Source organism: Sorex fumeus, unplaced genomic scaffold, assembly GCF_029834395.1.
Source record: "Sorex fumeus unplaced genomic scaffold, SorFum_2.1 ptg000044l, whole genome shotgun sequence".
NCBI lineage: Eukaryota > Metazoa > Chordata > Mammalia > Eulipotyphla > Soricidae > Sorex > Sorex fumeus.
In genome coordinates, this window is record NW_026606101.1 from 35116155 (window position 1) to 35139375 (window position 23221).

General features: G+C 41.8%; 1 protein-coding gene across 1 annotated transcript in view; it reads right to left on the reverse strand.

The window, feature by feature from the left end:
• Positions 1-23221, reverse strand: part of KIF16B (kinesin family member 16B) — a 327590-nt gene that overhangs the window by 269288 nt on the left and 35081 nt on the right. The window contains exons 2-7 of the mRNA XM_056122148.1: positions 17773-17842; positions 14319-14432; positions 7963-8079; positions 5261-5358; positions 4327-4436; positions 1667-1809 (exon numbers count right to left, since the gene is read on the reverse strand). Coding sequence (XP_055978123.1) covers positions 1667-1809; positions 4327-4436; positions 5261-5358; positions 7963-8079; positions 14319-14432; positions 17773-17842 — 652 coding nt within the window. The remainder of the gene's footprint in view (positions 1-1666; positions 1810-4326; positions 4437-5260; positions 5359-7962; positions 8080-14318; positions 14433-17772; positions 17843-23221) is intronic.

The window sequence follows — 23221 nt, forward strand, 5'->3', positions numbered from 1 at the left end:
TTGCTCTATTCCAAGAATTTCAACAATCCAACTACAAAAGATCTTCAAACTACAATAAAGGCCCTCCCGTTAATCGTCGATTTGCTCGAGCGGGCCCAGTAACGTCTCCATTGGAGACTTTGTTGTTACTGTGTCTGGCATATCGAATACTCTCGGTAGCTTGCCGGGCTCTCCGAGAGGGGCGGAGGATTCGAACTCGGGTCGGCCATGTTGGCTGCGTGCAAGGCAGACGCCCTACCCGCTGTGCTATCGCTCCAGCCCAAACTGTAGATAATTACACGAAAGATCATTTGACCATTATTGGCTATGAAGACATTTATTTCACAAATTATTTTTGAAAACGAGTATCTTATGAATACTACATTTCTTGTTTCTGAATTCTACCCAAATTTTACTTTTCTAAGGTAGAAAACTTTTAACCTGTTTTAGTTTGAACCAAAATGTCATAAACAATTACTTTATTCTGAAAGAAATGTTAACATCCTTGAAACCAGGAGTGGCCAAAATGATGACCACATTTGCATAATGCACTAAAACATAATGCAGGAGAACAAACAGCAAATCAAAAGCACAGTGGAGTAGAACCACAGAACACAGAAAATTTATCAGAAGAATTTGTTACAATTTAATAGAATTTATCTGGTTAACCTTATAAGAACTTAGAGAACGTTTCTTTTCCTTGGCCCTTTGCCCCCCTTATTAATAAAATGTTATATTTCTATATCTGATATATATATATATATATATGATTTGTATCTGAGCAGAGTGGGCTGGAGTGATAGCACAGTGGTAGGGCATTTGCCTTGAATGCAGCCAGCCCGGCAGAGCCGGGTTAGATTCCTCCGCCCCTCTCAGAGAGTTCGGCAAGCTACTGAGAGTATCTTGCCCACACGGCAAAGCCTGGCAAGCTACCCATGACATATTCAATATGCCAAACACAGTAACAACAAGTCTCAAAATGGAAATGTTACTGGGCCTGCTCAAGCAAATCGATGAACAATGGGAGGACAGTGTATCTGAGCAATTAACGAAGGCAAAAATAGCCCCAAACTACTAACAAATGTATAACATTTTTTGCCTTTACCTACTCTAATTGCCTAGGTGTGAAAATATATCTCTATCATAATTTCCACACATTTTCAAAGTGTTGGCCACTTCTTGGTCAAAATGAATACTTAGTGCTTAACAATGTTCATATTCCTCTAATATTAGTCTAATAATTATAATCAACATTGTGAGATGAGCTCCAGAGAGTGATAATGTATGATGATGAGTTACTCACCTTGGCCTCCAGCTGGTCTAACTATCCATTATCTCCCACAGTGCTTGCAACAGTGAAAACTTTTATTTAATTAAATTAAATACAAAGCAAGTGAAGTTTGAAGGGTTTGCTTCACTTTTCCTTTTTCTCTTTTTTTTTTGTCAAATGTTTGAAGCAGGGTGAAATCCTACTCAATATTTCTTAAGGGTACACATTAAGGTATTTCAAATTGCTGTGATTGTAACCACAGAGAAAGTCAGCACACAGCACACGTGTGACCTAGAAATAAGTCTGTCACCTTTGCCTGCTGCAGCTCCTGGTTTAACAGTGATGAGCACTCATCTGGTCCTAATCCACGCTCAAAGACCTGAGGGGTGGAGCCAGTCTGCCCACAGTTGCCCTTACCTGAGTGAACTTGATGGTGAAGATGGCATGCGACCTGCTACTAACATCATTCATCCCAGTTGCTGCTGTGGTACGATTGATATTTCCTGCATCCATAAGTTCTTCAACATCACCATAATTCTGTACTAAATGTTTGGATAAGTCTGGGGCGGGGGAGGTGAGGAGGAGGGAGAAAAAAAAGGAAGTAAAGAAATTTCCCTAATATAATGAACAGAATATAAAATTTAGCTTTGAAACAATACGTGACTCCACAAATTCATCGACTTTTAAGATCTTATTTATTGCTGAGACTGGCTCAGAGGCTGGGGTTCCTGCTCCTCTCCCAGTCCTGCTGCTTCTCGGTGAACTCCCGTGGTTGAGGACAGAGGTCACCTGCCCCGCTCACATCAGCCACCTGTCTGGTAATGCACCTACCACACGGGGTGATTTAAAACAGATGTTGTTAGCGTCTATCATCCATGTTGTTTGCATTGGTCAGAATACATGGAAGGGAAACAACCTCTATTTTCATGACAAATCTAAAAGCACTTTTTATATGCTGTTTTAAAATGTTAATTCATTTGGAGGGGTTATGGGAGAGTACACTCATATAGTTCCAAAGTCTACGGCTATGAAAGGAATACTGTGTAAAAGGTCTCCTCCTGTCCTTTCTGCCAGCCTGTTTCAGTATAAGCCAAAGATCAGATTTATACTGAAGGAGGTCTTTCTCCATACCCTTCTAAAAAATGCATACATAGTTTTCCCCTTTCATATCAGTGCAGCATACCATAACAATGTCTTTATTTCTAGGTAACATATTGAAGAATATTCTATACTAATTAGATAATTTCTCGTTCATTTTTATGGCTAAGGCACATACAAGTGAATGCATGGATCACAACCAATTTATCAGTCATCTATTAAAACTATAAAAGTTGCTTACAGTTTCTTTCCAATTATAATGATGCTATTATGAATACCATGAATGTGGGCATTTTCAAATGTATATGACTACTGTTATAGAATACATTCTTAAGCAGTGGAATAGTTAGATCAAAACACATTGGAAATTTTGATGAATAATAAAAAATTGCCCCTCTAGAAGGCAATTTACAAACAGCAGTAGCAATCTGTAAGATTATGTGGTCTCTGAACACGGTCTTATACTATTGCCTTTCATCTGTCAGGAATAAGAAAAAAATTGTTATCAGAAGTATTTTTATTTTTTTTTGTCTAATTATGAGTGAGGTTTAATATCCTTTCCTCCATTTAAAAAAGCATCTCTACTATCATTTATGTGAACGATTATTCACATCTTTTTATTTTTCTGGCTGGTTGCTGGCTACATCCTTATTGATTTATAGAAGCTTTTTATTTATCAGTAAAATTGGTCTTTTGTCTGAAACACAAATAGAAAAATATTTCCCCATCTCCTTGGTCTGAAATACAAACAGAAAAAAATTTTCCACACATTGTACGTTGTCTTTTTACTTTGTTTATGATGTTTCTGCCAAGTATAAAGCTTTATTTTTCAAAACACTTTAAAATTGACATACTTTATTTCATGGTTTCTGGATTTCAAGATAAGTTTTCAAAAAGCTCTCTCTTTTTCTTGAAAATATTAACCCAAGGTTTCTTGCAATCACTTTATTACGCCACTTTTAACATCTAAGTATTTAATCCACTTGTCACTTATCCTAGTGTATTCATTGAGCTACTAATTTACTTTTTCTCCCAGGCAGCTCAAATATCCCCAATATTTGAGCAGTATAAAAGGTAAAGGTAAAGGCCCTCCCGTTTATCGTCGATTTGCTCGAGCGGGCCCAGTAACGTCTCCATTGGAGACTTTGTTGTTACTGTGTCTGGCATATCGAATACTCTCAGTAGCTTGCCGGGCTCTCTGAGAGGGGCGGAGGAATTGAACTTGGTCGGCCATGTTGGCCGCTTGTAAGGCGAACGCCCTACCCGCTGTGCTATCGCTCCAGCCCTTTTGAGCAGTATATTTATAAGAATACAGGCCTTAATAGGAATCTCCCTTATGATGAAACACTACCATTAGGGTCAGTAAAAATACCCAATAGAGGGGGCTGGAGCAATAGCACAGCGGTGGGGCGTTTGCCTTGCACGCAGCCAACATGGCCAACACTGGTTCGATTCCCAGCTATCCCAAATGGTACCCCAAGCACCGCCAGGAGTAATTCCTGAGTGCATGAGCCAGGAGTAACCCCTGAGCATCGCCGGGTGTGACCCAAAAAGCAAAAAAAAAAAAAAAGAAGAAAAAACCAAGAAAAATACCCAATAGAGCTGTGACGTCATTTAAACAGACAGCCTATAGGACACTTACCTAGGAATATGCACAACAAACTTCCAGAATTCTAAAGAAAATCAATTGACCAAGTCTCATATAGTCGTGACTACCCAGTGAAATATGTATTAAATAATTAATTAAGCAAAGAATTAAAGTTTCTAGGTTCACTCCCCAATATCCGAAATTGCAATGTAAAAAAAATGAAAAAAGTTCAATAAATATCATGTAGTGACAGCAAGACATTCTCACAATGATCAAATGTCCAAAGTAAACACATTCTTAAAAATCTGTTCATTACAGTCATATTTTTCTTTGAAACTAGTACTGTTTTACCAGTACCCAGGAAAAGCAGGACTGTGAAATATTCTCTTACCTTCAACATAAGGACCTTCTTTTGGGTGCTCACGAACTCTTAAATTGAAGGTTTTTGATGACTTCCGTCTAAGTAAATCTCTGACACGTTCATTATAAATTTCTAAGTAGCTAGAAACATTAAATAAAACTGAAGTCAGAAAATTTATTGACTAGGGCAACAACAGTAACAGCAGCAGCTATTTTCCTTATTTTACAGAGTAGACAAAGGAAGTTTATGGTGATCAAAACCCTAGTTTTACTATAAGTCTGGAACAAATATGGGGTAAGGTAACCAAGTATAGAGACTGTTTTAAAATAAATTTCTTTATGATTTACTAACAGTAAATGTTGAGTTTGTACAGCTATTTTATATACATATATGCCTGGGGTCCCATAAAAATTTATCAGGCAAAAAAGAGTCGCGAGAAAAAAGAAAAAGTTTAAGATTCCCTGATAAACAATTCATCCAAAGCCTCATGGCAGAAGTCTAGCATCCAGGAGAATCAGGACTGTGCTCAAAACCAAGGAAGAGATGTGTTCCCTACACAGGCTTAATTTCAAGGTAGAAAATCATCAACCATTCAATTGCATTTAAAGAGGACATTTACAGTGAACTTACCAATATAATAAACAAAAACCTTTTTCAGTTAGAATTGGATAATCACTTGTAAGTCAAAAATTCACTCCATTGAAGATTCATATCCCCTTTTAAAGGTTTCTGACCAAAGGGAATTATTTTGACAAAACCTCCAAATCCACAGCCCACGTGATATCCCATGCAAGTGACTGAAACATACACATTTCAGGCTTTCCTTCCGACTACCATGTGATAAGGGGCAGGGAGGGTGCGGGCTGGTGGAGCAGACTCTCCCCTCGGGAATCACGAAGCTTCCGCCACTCTTTGAGCTGAAAGCAAGAGCCAGCCAAGCTCACACTCAGGTCACAGGCCCTACCTGACTTCAGTTCGAAAAGATGCTTCATCCCATCTGGTGGTTTCATTTATCTGACTGAAGAGCCCTTCACAGATTCGCGGTATTAAGCCAGAATCCCCCTGCAGTGGGAAGGAGGAAAGCCACAGCTGTCACTTGAAATAAAAGCAACTGAAGACAGAATTTGCAATTTGCTGGAGTGGACTTCAACTCAAGAGGCGGCATGCCTGCTCCAGCTCCGCCACGCCAGGGTCCCAACCAGTCCAGCCACCTTCTCCACACTGGCCCCTACTGCCAAGAACTAAAAGGCTGAGCTTTCTAATTCTTTCATGCTGGCACTCTGGCAATACATGCTTATCCGTGTACTGTTAATTAGTCAATTCAAAGGCTCGCATACATAGACAATCTATTTTCTAACTTTCAAAGAAGACAGTCTATAGCTGAAGGATCCTGTTAAAAATCTGACCTGGTCAAGTGGCCAAAGAACATGTAAAATCAATGGACAGAAGAAAAAAATTTTAAAAAATGGAAGTTTAATGTCTTCAAAGAAGCTAATTATCATCAGGATAATTAAAGCACCTAGAATACCCTTCTTTTGAAGTACTAACTCTACTGTAGGAGATAGTGGATAGCCAGCTGTCTTTATTTCTTAATTGGTTTTTGGGCCACACTCTGTGGTGCTGGGGTTACTCCTGGCAGTTGGGGGACTATGACATGCTAGGGATAGAACTTAGGCCTCCAGCATGCAAAGTTGGCTTCCCAGCCCATTCATGGTTTGTTTTTGTTTGGGGAGGAGGGGCACACGTGAGAGTGCTCAGGGATGACTACTGGCTCTATGCTCCTGCTGGGCTGGGGAACTACATAGGGTGCCCGGAACCCACCAGGTCTACAGTGCACAAAGCAAGCACCCTATCCACTGCACTATCTCTCTGGTTCCTCCCCGGCACTTTAAAGCTATATCTCCCCAGTCCCTAGGCTGACATTTTAATACAATGCATGCGGTGCGGACATAATCAACAATATTCCTACTCTAGTCAGAACAAACTCATGAACCTCAGAAGAGTGTATGAGGAGCAAAATGCTGTTGGGAAACCGAAGCTTCAGAGCTTCAATATTTCCTTTTAAAGCCTCTCCAGGGTTCTCCCCAACCCTCCTCCAACTGAAAACTAAAAACACAAACACTGTCCTCCCGTTGTTCATCGATTTGCTCGAGTGGGCCCAGTAACGTCTCCGTTGTGACACTTGTTACTGTGTTTGTCATATTGAGTACGTCACGGGTAGCTTGCCAGGCTTTGCCGTGCAGGCAAGATACTCTCGGTAGCTTGCTGGGCTCTCCGAGGGGGGTGGAGGAATTGAACCCGGCTCTGCTGGGCTGACTGCACGCAAGGCAAATGCCCTACCACTATGCTATCATTCCAGCCCTGAAAACTAAAAAAAAAAAAAAAAAAAAAAAAGGTGGTCTCATCACAGATTAAAGAGAATTTTCTCCCTGTATTATAAAATCAGTGCCCAGTGCCCATTATCATCAAGGAAAAAAGAGAACTTTCAGCAAATTTTCCTTCTTACTTTACAAATAAAGGAAAAAGTTATCAAAACAGTACTCAACTAGGAGGTCAAAGAAAACAATTGTAATTGATGACTGCTTTAGAAATGTTAACATACACCCAAAAAATAAAGAAGCTACTAGGGATGTCAACATAATACATATTTCATTTTTAAGAAATCTTATTTTAAAGGCTACAGTCGGGAGAAAAAGTAGTTACCAAAGAAAATGTGAAATTTGGAATTATCTGTATTTCTCCTAGATGTTCTCCCTTTTTTTCACTATTGAGGAATCACAGTGTTTAGCAATTTCACATGTAAAGGAAATGCCTACATGTAAAAAGCCAGGATTGTTGCACTGAAAAACTCATCTGAAAAATCTGCCTTCTCCCCTTTAATACACTACTACTTTCATGAGTTACTGCATCTTTAGCATTTAGGGCACCACCACGCCTGCCAGTAGGAAGCCTGAGATGTTCTGCTAGTGCTCCACATCTAAAACATGCCACAGGCCTGAGAATTTTCACCAAGGCCTAAGAAATGTCAACGCAAATGCTATCTAGAGCTGGAAAAAAATTCCTGAAATAACATCAAAATTTTTATTCCTCCATATTATGGGAAACTTTAATGCTCATCACCATACTATTATATACCTATAGAGACTCTAGATACTCTAAAATTAACTAATAGTTTTATCAAACTATATTTACTACTTAACTATCTACTTACTTAAAACTGTAATATGCTGCCATGCATTTGCTGGATTTAGGTACCCTTTTCCAACAAAGAATTAGATGCACTTTTATACTTTTCTTGGGGAAAAGATTTTGAACAACTTTAAAAAGAAGAGTTCTGTAATTTATTCAAACTGTTGTGTTGGCAGTAAAGAGGAATAAATTACTGGTGAGCCCAACATACTTTTTTTGATAAGATTATAAAACCTTTAAAAATGGAAAATGAACTGAGACTTGTATCTATTATTCATGCTTATAAATGTAAAACTATTTCAAATTCAAAATCTCTCAGAGGAAATTTTGTCCAACTTATTACTGAATTGTATGCTATTGCTAAAGAACGATTAGAACATGGAAATCAAGTTAATACAGACCAACTAGAGAAAAGAGATAATTCTATCAGTCCAAAAAGAGATGAGAAGTTTTCCCCACACAGTGTAAACAACGTACAGAATTTCCCATCATAGTGTATGACTTTCCCGATCCAGTTTGCCCATATGCAAAGACACAAGCATTATAACCTTCAAATGCAGACTTCACGACATCTGTGCCAAGGGTTTTGAAAACCTAAAAGAAAGCACACACACAAGATACAATTACCATGGAGTTTTTAAAAAGCAGGTTCTATGTTGACAATATTCTTCTTTAACATTACTTTCATCTCCTAAGAATTACACAGCATAAATAAATTGCTAGAGTACTGTTAACCCCAGAAGATGTACATACCCCCAGGTTTAAGCATAAGGAAACTGTCCAAGTAAGCAAGAGTAACCCCATCCTTATCCCTACTGAACCAAAAATTCCTGATATACGTAAATGTAAACAAGGAAAAGTGACAATCCAAGGTGGCTTTGAAAAAAAGGTGATGATTTTCAAAGAAACTGCTCCTTCCCAACAAGATAAATGTATAAAGTAAATCATTTTATCAGAATTTCCAAAAACTAAACATTCAAAATCGTAGATCATAGCAGCCAGAAGCCACTACTCAAACTTGCTAAACCAATACCCTAGTGAGTCCATCTACTTATCCAAATAAACTCCTAGAGATTGATGAGTATAGACCAAGCTAGGGTGGTTGGTCCTCTTCATGTCAGAATCCAGGCTTTTTTTTTTTTTCCTATTTTACTATTAGTCAAAGACAGAGAGGGCAAGGAAATGATCTGTATGTAAGGAAGTGAGTCTAAAGTTGTACCTCCAGTGATTTAAGAATCCTTGTCAGTTGTACCACATAACGGCAATGGGACTGTTTAGCCCCTAAACAGATAAATACTTCCCCTAAACACCTGAGCTAAAAGAGGTAACTCAAAATGTGCAGTCATCCTAGTTATACCCAGCTGGACAGGGAGCACCCAAAGTATCCCAACTTAATGCACTTGACTTCCTATTGCTTCCTCACAAGGACATATAAAATGTCTCCATCAGCAGCTGAAGAAACATCAAAGAGAGGGCTACTGATCAGATTTATCGGGCAAACTCACACAAAAAAGTGAGGTAACCTGCATTGTGGAGTTACCGCATTTAAGCCTCATCAACACACAGAAGTGTTCAGTGATTGTGATTGTGAGTGATGCTAGCTTAGCCAAAATTTAAAACTGTTATCTCCCCTACAGATATCTAGGCCCTCTAGCCAAACACTTTTCCCCTGGATAGAGGGACAGAGCTGAAAAGCACTAGCAACTTTGTTCCCAGCTCCACAAACCTTCTGTGCCTATAGTACTGTCTGTCATATAAGGAGGAGATCAAAATACATCCAACTAGATGTCAGTGCACCTTAGGTTACCATTTTCCCACCTGCTTGTTTGGGTTTTGTTTCCTGTGTCATCAGCCTAAGCTTACTAACTATGATTTGAATCAAGTCACTCCTACAAATGGGAGCTCTCATTCATTCATTGGATTATTGTTTATCCACTTCAGATCCTGCTATTTTCTAACCCTTTCTTCAAAGTCTGGTGACTTCCCCAACTCTCAATAACAATAACAGGTCTTAATAACACCATGAGGCACTGTCTATGCTCTTGCATATCTTTGAGTATACTAGTTCCACAAAATCCAACAAGATGAGCAGTGTCACCAAAAGAAGGGGGCAGGGCTGAACACACACCGAGACTTCTCTGGGCCCAAATTATGTGACCTAAAGTCTTGGTGACTATGTGTCCTCACCTGACATCTATGATATCAACTACATGGCCCTTGATCCCACCTGGAAGGACCGTCCCCAACAAATGTCTAGGAAGAACCAGGAGTCCCATACAGCCTCAGGATCCAGAATACCCCTCTTGGGCTAGTTTTCACCACCATGTATGTAAATCACAGTCACGGTCACGGTCCTCCTGTTGTTCATCGATTTGCTCGAGCGGGCCCAGTAAGTCTCCATTTTGAGACTTGTTGTTACTGTGTTTGGCATATAGAATAAGTCACGGGTAGCTTGCCAGGCTTTGCCGTGTGGGCGAGATACTCTTGGTAGCTTGTCGGGCTCTCTGAGAGGGGTGGAGGAATCATGGAGGAATCAAACCCAGCTCGGCCGGGCCAACTGCATGCAAGGCAAACACCCTACTGCTTTGCTATTGCTCCAGCTGGGAAACTACATACTTCTGCAAGTCTCTCGGATAACACAAAAACAAAAAGCCCGTCACTCTCACCACTTCACAGAGCATGAGTGCAGAGGAAGAAAAGCTTCCATTAACTAACTTCCCAAAGAACAGTTTCATCGAGGGCTAAAACTCAAGAACATGACCAAACTTCAACTAAACCCCCAAGTGTTCAATGTGACCATCCTTCACTGTGACTGTGGTTAAGGCCTAAACTCACCACCAGGGGCTGAAGCGATAGCACAGCAAGTAGGGTGTTTGCCTTGCATTCGGTCAACCCGGGTTCCATTCCCAGCATCTCATATGGTCCCCTGAGCACTGCCAGGAGTAATTCCTGAATGCAGAGTCAGGAGTGGCCCCTGTGCAATGCCACAAAAAAGCAAAGGAGAAAAAAAGAAGAAGAAGAAGAAGACCTAAACCCACCATTTTACTCTCATTTTATTTTCCAGAATGCCAAGGCCGCGGGAATTTTCTCTGGCTCCTGGGCTGGGAAGAGGATGGGAGGGGTCTGGTGCTGAGGGACATGACTATGAGAGGTGTCTAGAAAACTCAGGTGTGGAAGTGCAGAGCCATCTGCTCTCATCACATACCACTGAGAGTCGGCACGTGACCCCAAGCGGCAGAGCACGCTGCCCAGATGGCCACAGTTCACTGCAGCCTCTGCGAAGGACTTGATTTTACCCTTCCCCACCACCTTCCAAACCAAGGTGAGAGGAGAGGGCCTCTCTGGGAATCGGAAAACCTGGTCTCCCCCACTCAGCTCTTCACCTGGCCTTGTACCCAAAATCACCTTGCTGTCAGTGAGCGAGGGCTAGAAAGGCCTCAAGAGTCAGCCAAGGAAACTGCCCACCAGAGGGCACTAGTAAAACAAAAGATTCTATTCTAGTCCATCAACTGGGGGATTTTTAGGTTTCAAGTTCCTCCAGAGTGGAATTAAAGAACAGGTTGTGTGAGATGAAAGCTTCCCCTTGGAGCTTTAAAGAACCATTAAGAAAATTGGACGTTATTAAATGGCCTTTTACTTACACGAGTGTGGATTTAAAACTGCTCACTGGTATTTTCCAGTTATAAAATTAATGTGGAAGGAAGAAATTTAATGGTCCACTTTCTTAGTATTTGCTTAACAAGAGAAACGAACCACAGAAAGAGTCATGATGTATTTTTCTCAAGATGCCTTTACATTCAAATGATTTTTAGAAAGGAACAAGTGGAGCCAACCTCATGCTCAATCTGCATCTTGCCCTTGATCAGAGAGGCTCAGTTCAATTCCACTGCCAGCAATAGTAGCATTAAAAACACGAAGTCATGCTAATACTGGAAGCTTAAAGCCACTTTTTTAATGATCTAATACTAAGCTAGAGAAGAGTTGGCGTCGGATGGCAGTACAGAGTTAAGGAGCTTGCCTGCATGTGACCAACCACAGTGCAATACCTGGAACCACATACAGATCCCTGAGTCCCAATAGAAGTTATTCCTGAGAACAAAGCCAGGATTCAGTCCTCAGCACTGCCAGATGTGGTCCCAAAACCAAAAAGAAAGAAAAGAAGAAAAGGAAAATTTGAGATGACAGAAGATTACCTTCTTTTAACAGTGTTCTTAAAAATCTTCTGAATTTTGTCTATGCACTAGAAGGTAGAAACTTCTAGTAATGTGTGCTAACCTGTCTCCAGGCTTCTTTCATTTTGCAATTTCGTAGATCAATCTCGGGTTATTGATACAAGTCAAAGAAGTCAAAGCATCTGAGAATAGATGCTGCACAACATGAAAGATATTCTCATCAGTTAAAACCTTTTCACGATCTAAGACCATTTCTACACTCAGAGCATTGGATTCTAATTTCCAAAAGAGCTAAGCTTGTTAGTATTTTCCTGATCTTGACTCCTGTTGAACTCAGGATATTCCCATTCCAAGAGATTAAACACCATCCGCACAAGTTTTTTGGTCAGCAAGCATGCATTGGGCATCTCCAGAGAGCTGGGTCATGCAGTCACAAGCCATTCCACTCCTCACTCCCGGGATTTCCATTAGTACAGACTCTGTCTCCAAGTGGGGGATTTCAGATGAAAGAAAGGAGAGACATGTTTGCTCATTAAGAGAATTCAAAGTGGAAATCTTCATGACTTGTCCCTCATTCCCTCACGAAGACATTCTGAAGGCTGTAACAGTGAACTGACATTTTCCCCTGTAATAAGTTCTCACCCACATATCTGTCACCTCATCCCCATTCCTATATTGAATCCCAATTATAATTCCAATAGTTGTAACTTTTTTTTAATTATTTTTTTTTGGCTTTCTGGGTCACACCCGGTGATGCACAGGGGTTATTCCTGGCTCATGCTGGCAGTGCTCAGGGAACTACATAGGATGCTGGAAATTGAACCTGGGTCAGTTGCATGCATGGCAAACACCCTACCTGCTGTGCTATTGTTCCAGCCCCAGCTGTAATGTTTTACCTTACCAGATTCCTAACCCAGTTACTACAACGTCAAAGTCATTTTCACTCACTTTTCCATTTATTTTCTCAACGTGGTTGCCATTTCCATTTATTCTAGAGGGTGCAGTGGAGAGAGGGGAGGAGTTTGGTTCATCCCTGGCAATGATCACAGATTACTCCTGGCTCTGGTAGTGCTCAGGGAACCATGTGCAGTGTTAAGGACTGAACAGGGGTTGACTGCAAGCTAGGTCTCTGGCCCCTCTGTCTGACAGTTTGAGAAACTAACTCATTCTCCCTTATGGCCTTCTGAAGGCATATGGCATATCCATCACCCGAAATCTCAACTCTGCATCAATAAACCTCAGAATGTGAGCAAGTTACTGAAGCTCACTGAGTTTCTTTGGGAGCAGGGCAGGGGACAAGGGCAGAAGCTGTCTTTCCTTTGGTTTCCAAGACTGACCCAAACTCAAACATGCTAGTGAGTCTTTCCTACCCACCTCTCTTTAGTAGCAGATACCTCATTCCTGTTTGAGTTCCATTAACAGCTTTGCTATTATTGCTTTCCAAATCTCCCTGATTCTGATGAAATTTTCTTCATACAGTTACTCCAATTTGGTTGTGTGTGTGTGTGTGTGTGTGTGTGTGTGTGTGTTTCTTTTAGGGAGGTAGGAGCGGGGGGGGGGGACACGTCACAGTCTAACACATTGCCTGAGAGAGTGAATCTCCTCCACAAAACATTTCTGAACCAACTAGAGTTCTCAGATGTTAAGATACTTGCAAATTACCTGGAGCCACTTGATTTTTTTTTTTTAATGTGCAATTTCTAATTCAGTTAGTCTGTAACAGATTCCTGGATTCTGCATTTCAAATGTATTTCTAGGCAACGCAGATGATTCTAGTACAAAAGTTGTTAAGTTGTCAGAAACTAAACAATAATACCATATTAAGATGCCTCACATGAAATACAGCCCAGGGCAGAGAGTGCAGAAATTCTTAAACCAGTTTTAACATACAGAAACCTGAAGCAATGTATCTCAAGAAGCTGTTCATAAGCAAAGAGGAGAGACAACAACAAAGCCCATATTCTTCCTCCTGCTGTGCTTTCTCATATGCTCTGCAAAAACACCCCGTTTGTCCCATACAGGGAAATATACTTGTTCCACTCACATAAAAAGTCAACATTCAATGGTCTCCTGGAAGGATGTTTGGGTCTATCCTTCTCTGACCATGCCATGTTATCTTAGATCATAAAATCCACAAGTTTTGGGGGGGTGAGGGTGGGGGGCCAAATTCGAGTTTCATCCTACATTCCAGAAAGACAGGATGAAATGTTTATTTCTTCCAAAACATATAATGATTCACCAATCAGGGAGACTCTAACTTGTTTTCCTGCTTGAAGACTACCTCAAAGTTGGTGCTGCAACAGGACTCAACGCTAAGTCCTGACGAGGCGGCATATAAATGCCTCGCCACCATCCTCTACCAAAAAAACAAAACAAAAAAAAAAGTTTTCTTTGTGGAGCTCCTTCAAAACAGTAGTCATGCCCAAGTTGTAATGAAAAGCTATGAAGAACATCCTTAGCAGAAAAAGAGGGGGGAAAAGGCAGAGCTTTAGTAAATGAATTCTTCTCAGGGCTAAGATAAAAAGTGCTAATGCTAATCTTAAATTAGCTAACACTAATCTTATATGAATAATTTTAAGAAAACAAAATGTCAAGAGTTTTGGAGCAGTATAATGTATTCAATATGGAGAGAGTCAAAATAAAGATCTTAAAAAATCATACCATTTCTTGCGAAACATAATCTGGACTTTTTGTATCAGCGGAATAAAAGGAAAAGTCATAGGTGAAGGTCTTGGTCCTTTCTCTGCCCGAGTCACCAGTCCCTCCTTCTGGTATCTAAAAAAAGAAATGATTATGATAATAACATGCGAGAAGAATTTTCATGACTCAAAGAGCACTATTAGTTGACAAGTGATCCAATACAAAATAAACTCCACTAAAATATATAGCCATCACTATGTTTCATTTTATACTCTGATAAAGAAATTCCTTTAAACCTCCTCCAAAACCATGTACATATCTACACACTTAATCTTACATTCTTCCAGTAATCCAGGATGGTTCATATGAAATGCCCAACCTACTTTTCCTAAAATTTTGCCATAATCACCCATATGAACTCAATAATTCCAAACCCTATTTTTTTTTCTGGCTTCACTGCTTTCTACTTTACCCTCTCCTCAAAATACTCCCAGTTGGTATCTGCATGGCTCCAGGAAGCATTATTTCCATAGATGATAATGTAAAGGTAAAGGTAAAGGCCCTCCCGTTGATCGTCGATTTGCTCGAGCGGGCCCAGTAACATCTCCATTGGAGACTTTGTTGTTACTGTGTCTGGCATATCGAATACTCTCGGTAGCTTGCCGGGCTCTCCGAGAGGGGCGGAGGAATCGAACTCGGGTCGGCCATGTTGGCCGCGTGTAAGGCGAACGCCCTACCCGCTGTGCTATCGCTCCAGCCCTGAACCACTGAGAAGGGTGAAATTTTGCAGAGTACAAGTAAGATGATTCCTCTTCCAGAACTTTCATGAAACTTCCCTCAGGCTCACCAAACAGAAGTCATTTCTCTTGGCTCAGAGAGACTTTTCCAGGACATACAATGAATTTATAAGTTTACTGGAGATGTTTGCATACATCCGGACTGCCACCTGCCTCTATTCCTAAATTGAACTGGAAACCATGTTTAGAAATATTTTCATGCAGCCAAAACCTAACACAGTTCAGTAGACACAGGGTGAATACATTCAGTGAGCATTAGATTTTCCAACATAATTCAGGTAGTATGTTAAAAATCTTTTTTGTTTGTTTGCTTTTTGGGTCACACCCAGCAGTGCTCAGGAGTTACTACTGGCTCTGCACTCAGGAATCACTCCCGGCAGTGCTCACGGGACAATATGGGGTGCTGGGAATCAAACCCGAGTCGGCCACATGCAAGGCAAACGTCCAAACTGCTGCGCTATCGGTTGGAGCAATAGCGTAGCGGGTAGGGTGTTTGCCTTGCACACAGCAGACCAGGGTTCAATTCCTCCGCCCCTCTCAGAGAGCCTGGCAAGCTACTGAGATTATCTCGTCCACATGGCAAAGCCTGGCAAGCTACTTGTGACATATTCAATATGCCAAAAACAGTAACAACAAGTCTCACAGTTTGTTGTGAGACGTTACTGGTGCCCGTTTGAGCAAAATCGATGAACAACGGGAGGACAGTGATAGTTAAAAATCTTAGGACTATTTTTTTTTTATTGAATCACCATGAAATACAGTTAAAAAAAAACTTTCATGTTTGATTTTCAGTCAGATGATGATCGAACTCCCATCCCCCCACCACTGTACATTTTCCACCACCAATGTCCCCAGTATCCCTTCCCCATCCCATTTTACCCCCATTTTACCCCTCCCCCTGCCTCTATGGCAGACAATTTCCCTCTTACTCTCTCTGTACTTATGGGTATTATGGTTTTCAATACAGATAATGAGAGGCCATCATGTCCGGTCCTTTACCTACTTTCAGCACACATCTCCCATCCCAAGTGATCCCTCCAACCATCATTGACTTAGTGACCCCTTCTCTATCCCAGCTGCCTTCTCCCCCAGCTCATAGGGCTTGCTTCCAACCATAGAGCAATCTTCCTGGCCCTTGTCTCTACCAGAAAATCATAAAACTATTATTAAAATGTTTAAAGTCTGGATATCTTTTCCAGTTATATTAGGTGATGAAGTGTTTCCAGAACTCAAAAGCAACAGAGAGATCAAAGAAAATATGTTTCACGATGCAAAAAGAAAGACTCATCCAAAGCATGGGGTCTCCTCTGCTTCAGTCACTGTCACTGTCCTCCCATTGTTCATTGATTTGTTCAAACGGGCCCAGTAACATTGTGAGACTTGTTACTGTGTTTGGCATATCGAGTACATCACAGGTAGCTTGCCAGGCTTTGCCATGTGGGCAAGATATTCTTGGTAGCTTGCCGGGCTCTCCGAGAGGGGCAGAGGAATCGAACCTGGGTCGGCCAAGTTGGCCGCGTGCAAGGCAAACGCCCTACCCGCTGTGCTATAGCTCCAGACCTCTACTTCAGTAAATATAATTTTTCAGTAATTAAGCCATTTACCAAAGCACTCTGAATATACCCAGATATATGAAGCAAAGGGGGAAAAAAGGAGCAGAGCATGGATAAGTGATGACCACAGACACCAGAGAAGAAGTGGGAGGTCAGAAGAGGCAGAGCAGGAAGGACCAAGGCGTGTGGTCAGTGACAGCATTCCACTGGGGACTGTCTCCAGCAAGAAACAGATCAAATATGCAGAGTGACCCACCTGGAAAGCTAGAACATTCCCCAGCTTCTAACACTTCTATCTAGCCCCCGGATCAAGTTGCACTTCTTTGAAATTAGATCTCAAAATGCAAAGTTCCTTGAGTCACAAATTAACAGAAAACTAACCAAAGACTTATCTACATTTGGCTGTGGAACAGTAGGCCTCAGAAACCCAACCCCCAGAGTTATAACAAGTATCAAAAGGCACAGTCACTGAGAGACACAAAGTAATTACAACAATTAGCGTTATAATTTATTTTACACCCTTTTCCCCAATTTGTGAAAAGTATTCAGGGCCCTTAAAACTATTCAGTAACCAAGGAAATAAATAGAGCATTTTAAGAGCAAAAGGAGAACCTGCTATCTCAGAATATTCTGGGGCTCTGTCCTTTTTTTATCTTAGTGGGAGAAACGTGGTTTATTTGTTCTATTATTTGCTCTTTCAGCCCCCAACTTTTGCGTAACTTTGAAGTAGCAATTTTCTTTTTATAAATTTTATGAAAGCAGTTTTCACTAAAAATGAAAACCAACAATGATTAAAATTTTTCTGTGATAAGAATACTGAACACAGTCAACAATACAGGGTATAAAGATCGAAAACTGCCTGGGGCTGCAGTTAACCCAGGAGCTGCTGGCCCAGAGGCTATTTAGCAGGGTCAGGTTTCCAGATTAAATGAAACCAAAGAGGGAAGGAAGAGAAGAGCCCAGCCCCTTCTCTTCCCAATGGAATCCAGTCAAGCTCCTGTGGCTAGCTAAACTGAGACAGAAGGGAAGCGGAAATGGCAGATGAATCTTATTTATCACAGTCATTCTGACACAAAACAAACATGGAGGTTCCTGGGTTTAGAGGGAGGCCAGGATGTTACTTGCCTTTAAATTTGTGATTGTTGTTTTGCTTTTCTCCATTTGAATAATGAATTTGGCTTCTAAGTCCTTCTCCCTGCAAAACAGAGAAATTGGCACTGGTTAGCAAGGATTATTTCTCTTTAAGGTTCTGCTTACCTTTTACATAAATGCTTTTAGAAGCTATCTAAAACATAATAGGCTCTTCCCTGATTCTTATTAAAGACACACAAAACAAAAGCTAGCCACCACAAACTCAGTCTGACAAATAACTGTGTCAAAATCAGGAAAAACCATAACTCTAAACTAAGAAAGACTGTACGAGTAAATAAAGTAGGGTAAATGAAAGGGCAGAAATTATGGAGAGCATAAGACTACATAACTACAAAAAAATTTTAAAATTTAAAAACTTAAAAATCAGTATCCGTCCACCCAGAATGAGAAGTAGGATGACAACTGGAGGTCCCGACCAGGAACTGATTCTCCAGGTTTTGCCCCCTCTCCCACCTCTCTCCTACATCCATTCAGAAAATGTAATTCTTAGAACACAGAAGAATATTCTTCCCTAGAATATCTGACCAACAGGATGCTGTGTCACTGACAAAGGAATACGAAAGAGATAAATATATCTCCTTAGTGCTGGGGAGTATACACAGAATGCTACCAGAACATTTAATGATAAAACGGATAATAATTTTCAAAAAGCTACCCATCGAGAAACAAGATTTAATTTTATTTTAAATAAACTAAAACACAAAAAGCAACTCAAAGCAAATGAACCTATTCTATACCACAGATTGAGAAAGAATTAGAATTTTGACTGTATGGAGAAATATGAATGACGACATCATTTAATGGATTTCTTTTTTTTTAATTTATTTATTTATTGAATCATTGTGGGAAAAGTTACAAAGCTTTCAGGTTTAGGTCTCAGTCATGCAAATATCAAACACATTTCCCTTTACCAATACTTATTTTTTACCATGAAGAACCCCAATAAAACCCCACCCCCCACCCCTCCCAGTCCTAATGGATTTCTTTATAAGAAAAAAAGGATAAGGAAACCTTTAAGCATTCTCAGTAATTGTAGTTTTAGTTCTAACATGTCATTATTCTGAGATTTTCATTTGTGTACTTTGGGACGATAAGTGAGTAATCATCTTAGTGCCACTGATAAACAAGGTTTTCCACTGCAAGATACAAACATAAGACTGATGAAGTTAAGTAAAATCTCTACAACTCTTAATTGACCTAAATGGGAAAAAGCAACATGACTTTTACCTGAAATTAAAATGGGGTTGGGGGGAGGAGTACTATCTAGTTTTGTCCACAAAAAGGCATAAAATCTCAGAGACCCAAATTACAATCTCTTAATACCATTTGCCACTAACATAAGAGCCTCTTTGCAGAAAGAGTCAAAGAAGATGACACAGAAGAGCAGGAATGCTATCACATCCAAGATAACGTGGGCAACTTTTAAAAACCGTTCCCATGCACAGATATGTATGCCCCTGTAAGAGCCGCTCCTCCTGACAGTGGCTACACCTAGTGACTTGTTTCCCCCCCCCCCCCCAGCTTTTTGGCTTTTTGGGTCACACCCAATGGTGCACAGGGATTACTCCTGGCTCTACACTCAGGAATCACTCCTGGCAGTGCTTGTAGGACCATATGGGATGCTGGGAATTGAACCCAGTCAGCCGCGTGCAAGGCAAACCAAACGCCTTACCCGCTATGCTCTTGCTCCAGCCCCGTGACTTATTTCTAACTGGAATATCAACAAACCTGAAGTGTTTCATAAATGACAGAATTGCATCATTTTGTGAAACCACATGAATTAATAGCTCAAGAGAGATCAGCAGAGGCTGCCAATTCCAGCCACTAGGAGGGAACCAGAGCTACAGAACTGAAGGATCAATAGCCTCTGCAGGGCTCTTGTCGATCCTATTCCTCCCAAAAGGATCTGGCACTGGCTGGGAGTGAGTCACTGTGAAAGGCAGGGGAACGCATAAAATAGTGCCAGAGAGGCAATCAGTAAAACATACCCTCCAGGGGCTGGACTGATAGCACGTGAGCCCCTCAGATTCAATCCCTGGCATCCTCTATGGTCTGAGCACTAAGGAACTACTCAGTGCAGAGTCAGGAGTAACCCCTGAGCATGGCCAGGTGTGCCCCCTTAAAAAAAAAAAAGGAACTCCTCAGTGCAGAGTCAGGAGTAACCCCTGAGCATGGCCAGGTGTGCCCCCTTTAAAAAAAAAACATAATTTAATCTCCAGAAGGGAGACAAACAACCCAATTAATTAACAAACCCCAAGGAATATATAAATGGGGTAAAAAACCTAAAGACTGTAAATCCCTAGTAACCAAGTGGCTCTCCATCCATAAAAGCATTTTAAACTCAAAAGCTATGCAGAGAAATGTTAACTACAACTAGATATTTGATGAAATTAAGAAATTATTATATGGGGTTGGATGTGATACTGATACGATGCTTTGTTAAACTTAAGGTCTACACTGAAATAACGATACAAGTGAAATGATACAGTGAGATTTGCTTTAAATAATCTGGAAGTGGGGAAATTCAGGATGAACAGAGACTGAATAAATATCAGCCAGAAGAACTGAACCCTCAAAGTTGCTTGTAGTGAACCACATTTGAGAACTACAATGAATCCCCATGGCTTACTTCTCTAAGCCAGATATGAAGAAATACAGGGCAGGAAAAACTGAACACTGCCTTAAACAACAAACATGAAATCCCTCCCAAGCCACACTGCTTACACTCCAACCCACAGGGAAATCCCCCAAGGGACTTAGATACTAGGGAAAAAAACTCTAAATTGGATTTTTCAGTCAATCAGTCAGACTTCACAGCAGCTCCCTGGAAAAGCATATTACCACACAGCTGTCGGCCAGAGGTCCGCAGCTGATCCAGAACCTACATCCCGAGTCAGGCCCCAGAGGCAGCAAGGGAGGAAATAGGCCCGACCTCCAGTGCACTCCCTGAGGTTAACCCTGAGGAGTGAGCCAGGGACAAAGATAAGGTCTATTCTCACCAACTGTGAGCTTCCAGGGGTTAAGTGAAAACCTTCCCACAGTTGGAGGGAGTGATTAGCTGAGCCTTTCCTGCTCTTTCCTGGCTGAGAGGAAAGGATAATTAATCTGAAAGGTTGGCAACTGTCACAAGTTGGGGTCTCCAAGAAGCAGACCATCTGAGGGTTGAGGATGAAGGTTGCTCTTGAAGATGTGTATCCTTGGGCCCCATGCCTGGGGAAGGAGCATCAGGGCTGGACAAGGGAGAGGCGGCAATGTTGCTGCCACACACACAAGCAAGGCAAGTCACAGCTGAGTCCATGAGGCCTTTGGGGGCTTCAGGGTCCTTCCAGGACCACCCAGCTGGCTGCGAGGTGACTTCACCAACTGTAGGCTGTCTGGGGAAGGCGGGGAACTGGGGGTCTCTCAGAGGAGGTCACTGATGGCAACGCAGCCAAGTGCACAAGCCCTTCAGCAAAGGCACCTCTCGCCAACATGCGCAGTGTCCTCCCTCCAACTCCCCATCCAGTCCCTGGTATCTACGTGAGGAGGAACACTATGCGCCAGCACCCCAATGTCCCAGCAGAGAGCGATGAGTCAGAACTACTGCGCAAAAGTGGACGTAGCTACTTGCTTGGGGGAGGTTTTCAGTTCCAGGAAGGACAGCCTCACTGTTGGAGTTCCTGCTGCTAAAGCTCCGAAACCAACTGGACCGGTTGAACTGCGAGAACGCTCCCAGGACCAGGACTGGAGGTGACAGAGTGAAGCCAGGGAAGATGACATTTCCCGGATAGATTTATAACTCGCAATCACTGGTGGCTGGATTTGGACACCTATAGAATCTAGACAAATAACTGATTGGCAATAGTGACAGAATCTGAATAATTTTGTTTCAATCTTGCCCCTGCAATCACTGCTCTAAACCTGCATCTCCCACTTAACACCTGTCCTCATCCTGCATGGACTGCATTCCATTTGCCCCTAGATAATCACAGTTGATCCGAAATTAAATTGTCTACTGCGCCATTGGCATGTTGTCCAAGCCTACCAACCAAGTCATGACTGTGTCAGAATCGGCTCTATGAACCCAGCTCACCAGATACTGCCAGACAATACTTCCAAACCATCAGAATTGCCTCAGTATAAAAACAAATTTCCCAGAAATGTGCAAAATACTCACTGAAGATGCCAAGTCAGAGGCTGGACAAATCCTTAGCTAGAATGCTGTGTGAGAAGAGCAATGTAGTCACTCAGCCCATAAGCATTCTGTCAGTATCTTCCACATGCCAAATGATACTCTTAATGTAGAGAAAAAGTAGCAAACAACAGAGAGTGCTCCTGGAGGCTGTGTTTTAATAAGGGATTAGACATAAATAAATACAATAAATTTCAGATGGTGGTAAAAGCTACAAAGACCTGAAAAAGTGCCGCAAGATAGAAGTCAGGGCAAAGGAGGGGAGGCGAGCAGTCCTAAAGATATCTCTAATGAGGCGACGCATGATTAGAGTGAAGCTGAGGTCCAAGTAAAGATTTGGAACACTCCAGGCAAAGGGCAACTCAGGGGCCCTGGCACTGTAATCAGAGCCAACCAAAGTGAGGGTGAGGGTGTGTGTGTGTGTGTGTGTGTGTGTGTGTGTGTGTGTGTGAGACTTGCGGGGGGGGGGGGGCACAAGAGGCAACAAAGCAGCATGACTGTTCAAAAAAGAGAGTCAAAAAGCAGTCAAGAGAAAAGATAGGAGTGGGTTAGCCAAGGCTCACAGGGGTCAATTCAATGACTAAAACCTTGGGACTTAAACGCGAGAAGGCAAAGATCTAAGAACATTTAACAGACAAGAGAGTGGTGGCCAAAACACAATTATATTGGGGGGGAGGGGGACCTTGGGGCTGAGCTCATATCTTACTCCTGGTTCTGTGCTCAGGGATCACTCCTAGAGGTGCTAGCTGGGGAGAGGGGAGGGTGATATGACTTGTGCTGCTGGGGCTCAAGCTACGGTTAAATGCATGTAAGGCAAGCACCTGAGCCCTGCGAGATCGCTCGCTCCACAATGATAGTTTTAACAAACCCCCTACCTGACACATATAGATCCCAGAAGGGGCAAGACTAGAACAATGAACTAAGCCCATGCAGGGGCTACCACAGGCTACAGAGGAAATGCAGATCCTGGGGTGACAAGAAAGGAGGAGCCAAAAGACAACCCGGAGAAACCCAGGATTCACACCTCTGCAGACAGTGTTCTCCGAGGCGCCACAACCCAAACCTCATGTGGATAAGTATGAATTCCCAGGAAAGGGGCCAGAGAATCATCTATTAACACTCTTCTGAGAGTCAGTGATGTCACACATCTGCCTTCCCGCCAGTAGAGAAACAGCGTACCTCTACAATTAATCTGGGAAGAAATTGATGCCACTGAATCTTCCCTGGAGACAGGCCTGGATGACTGTAGGG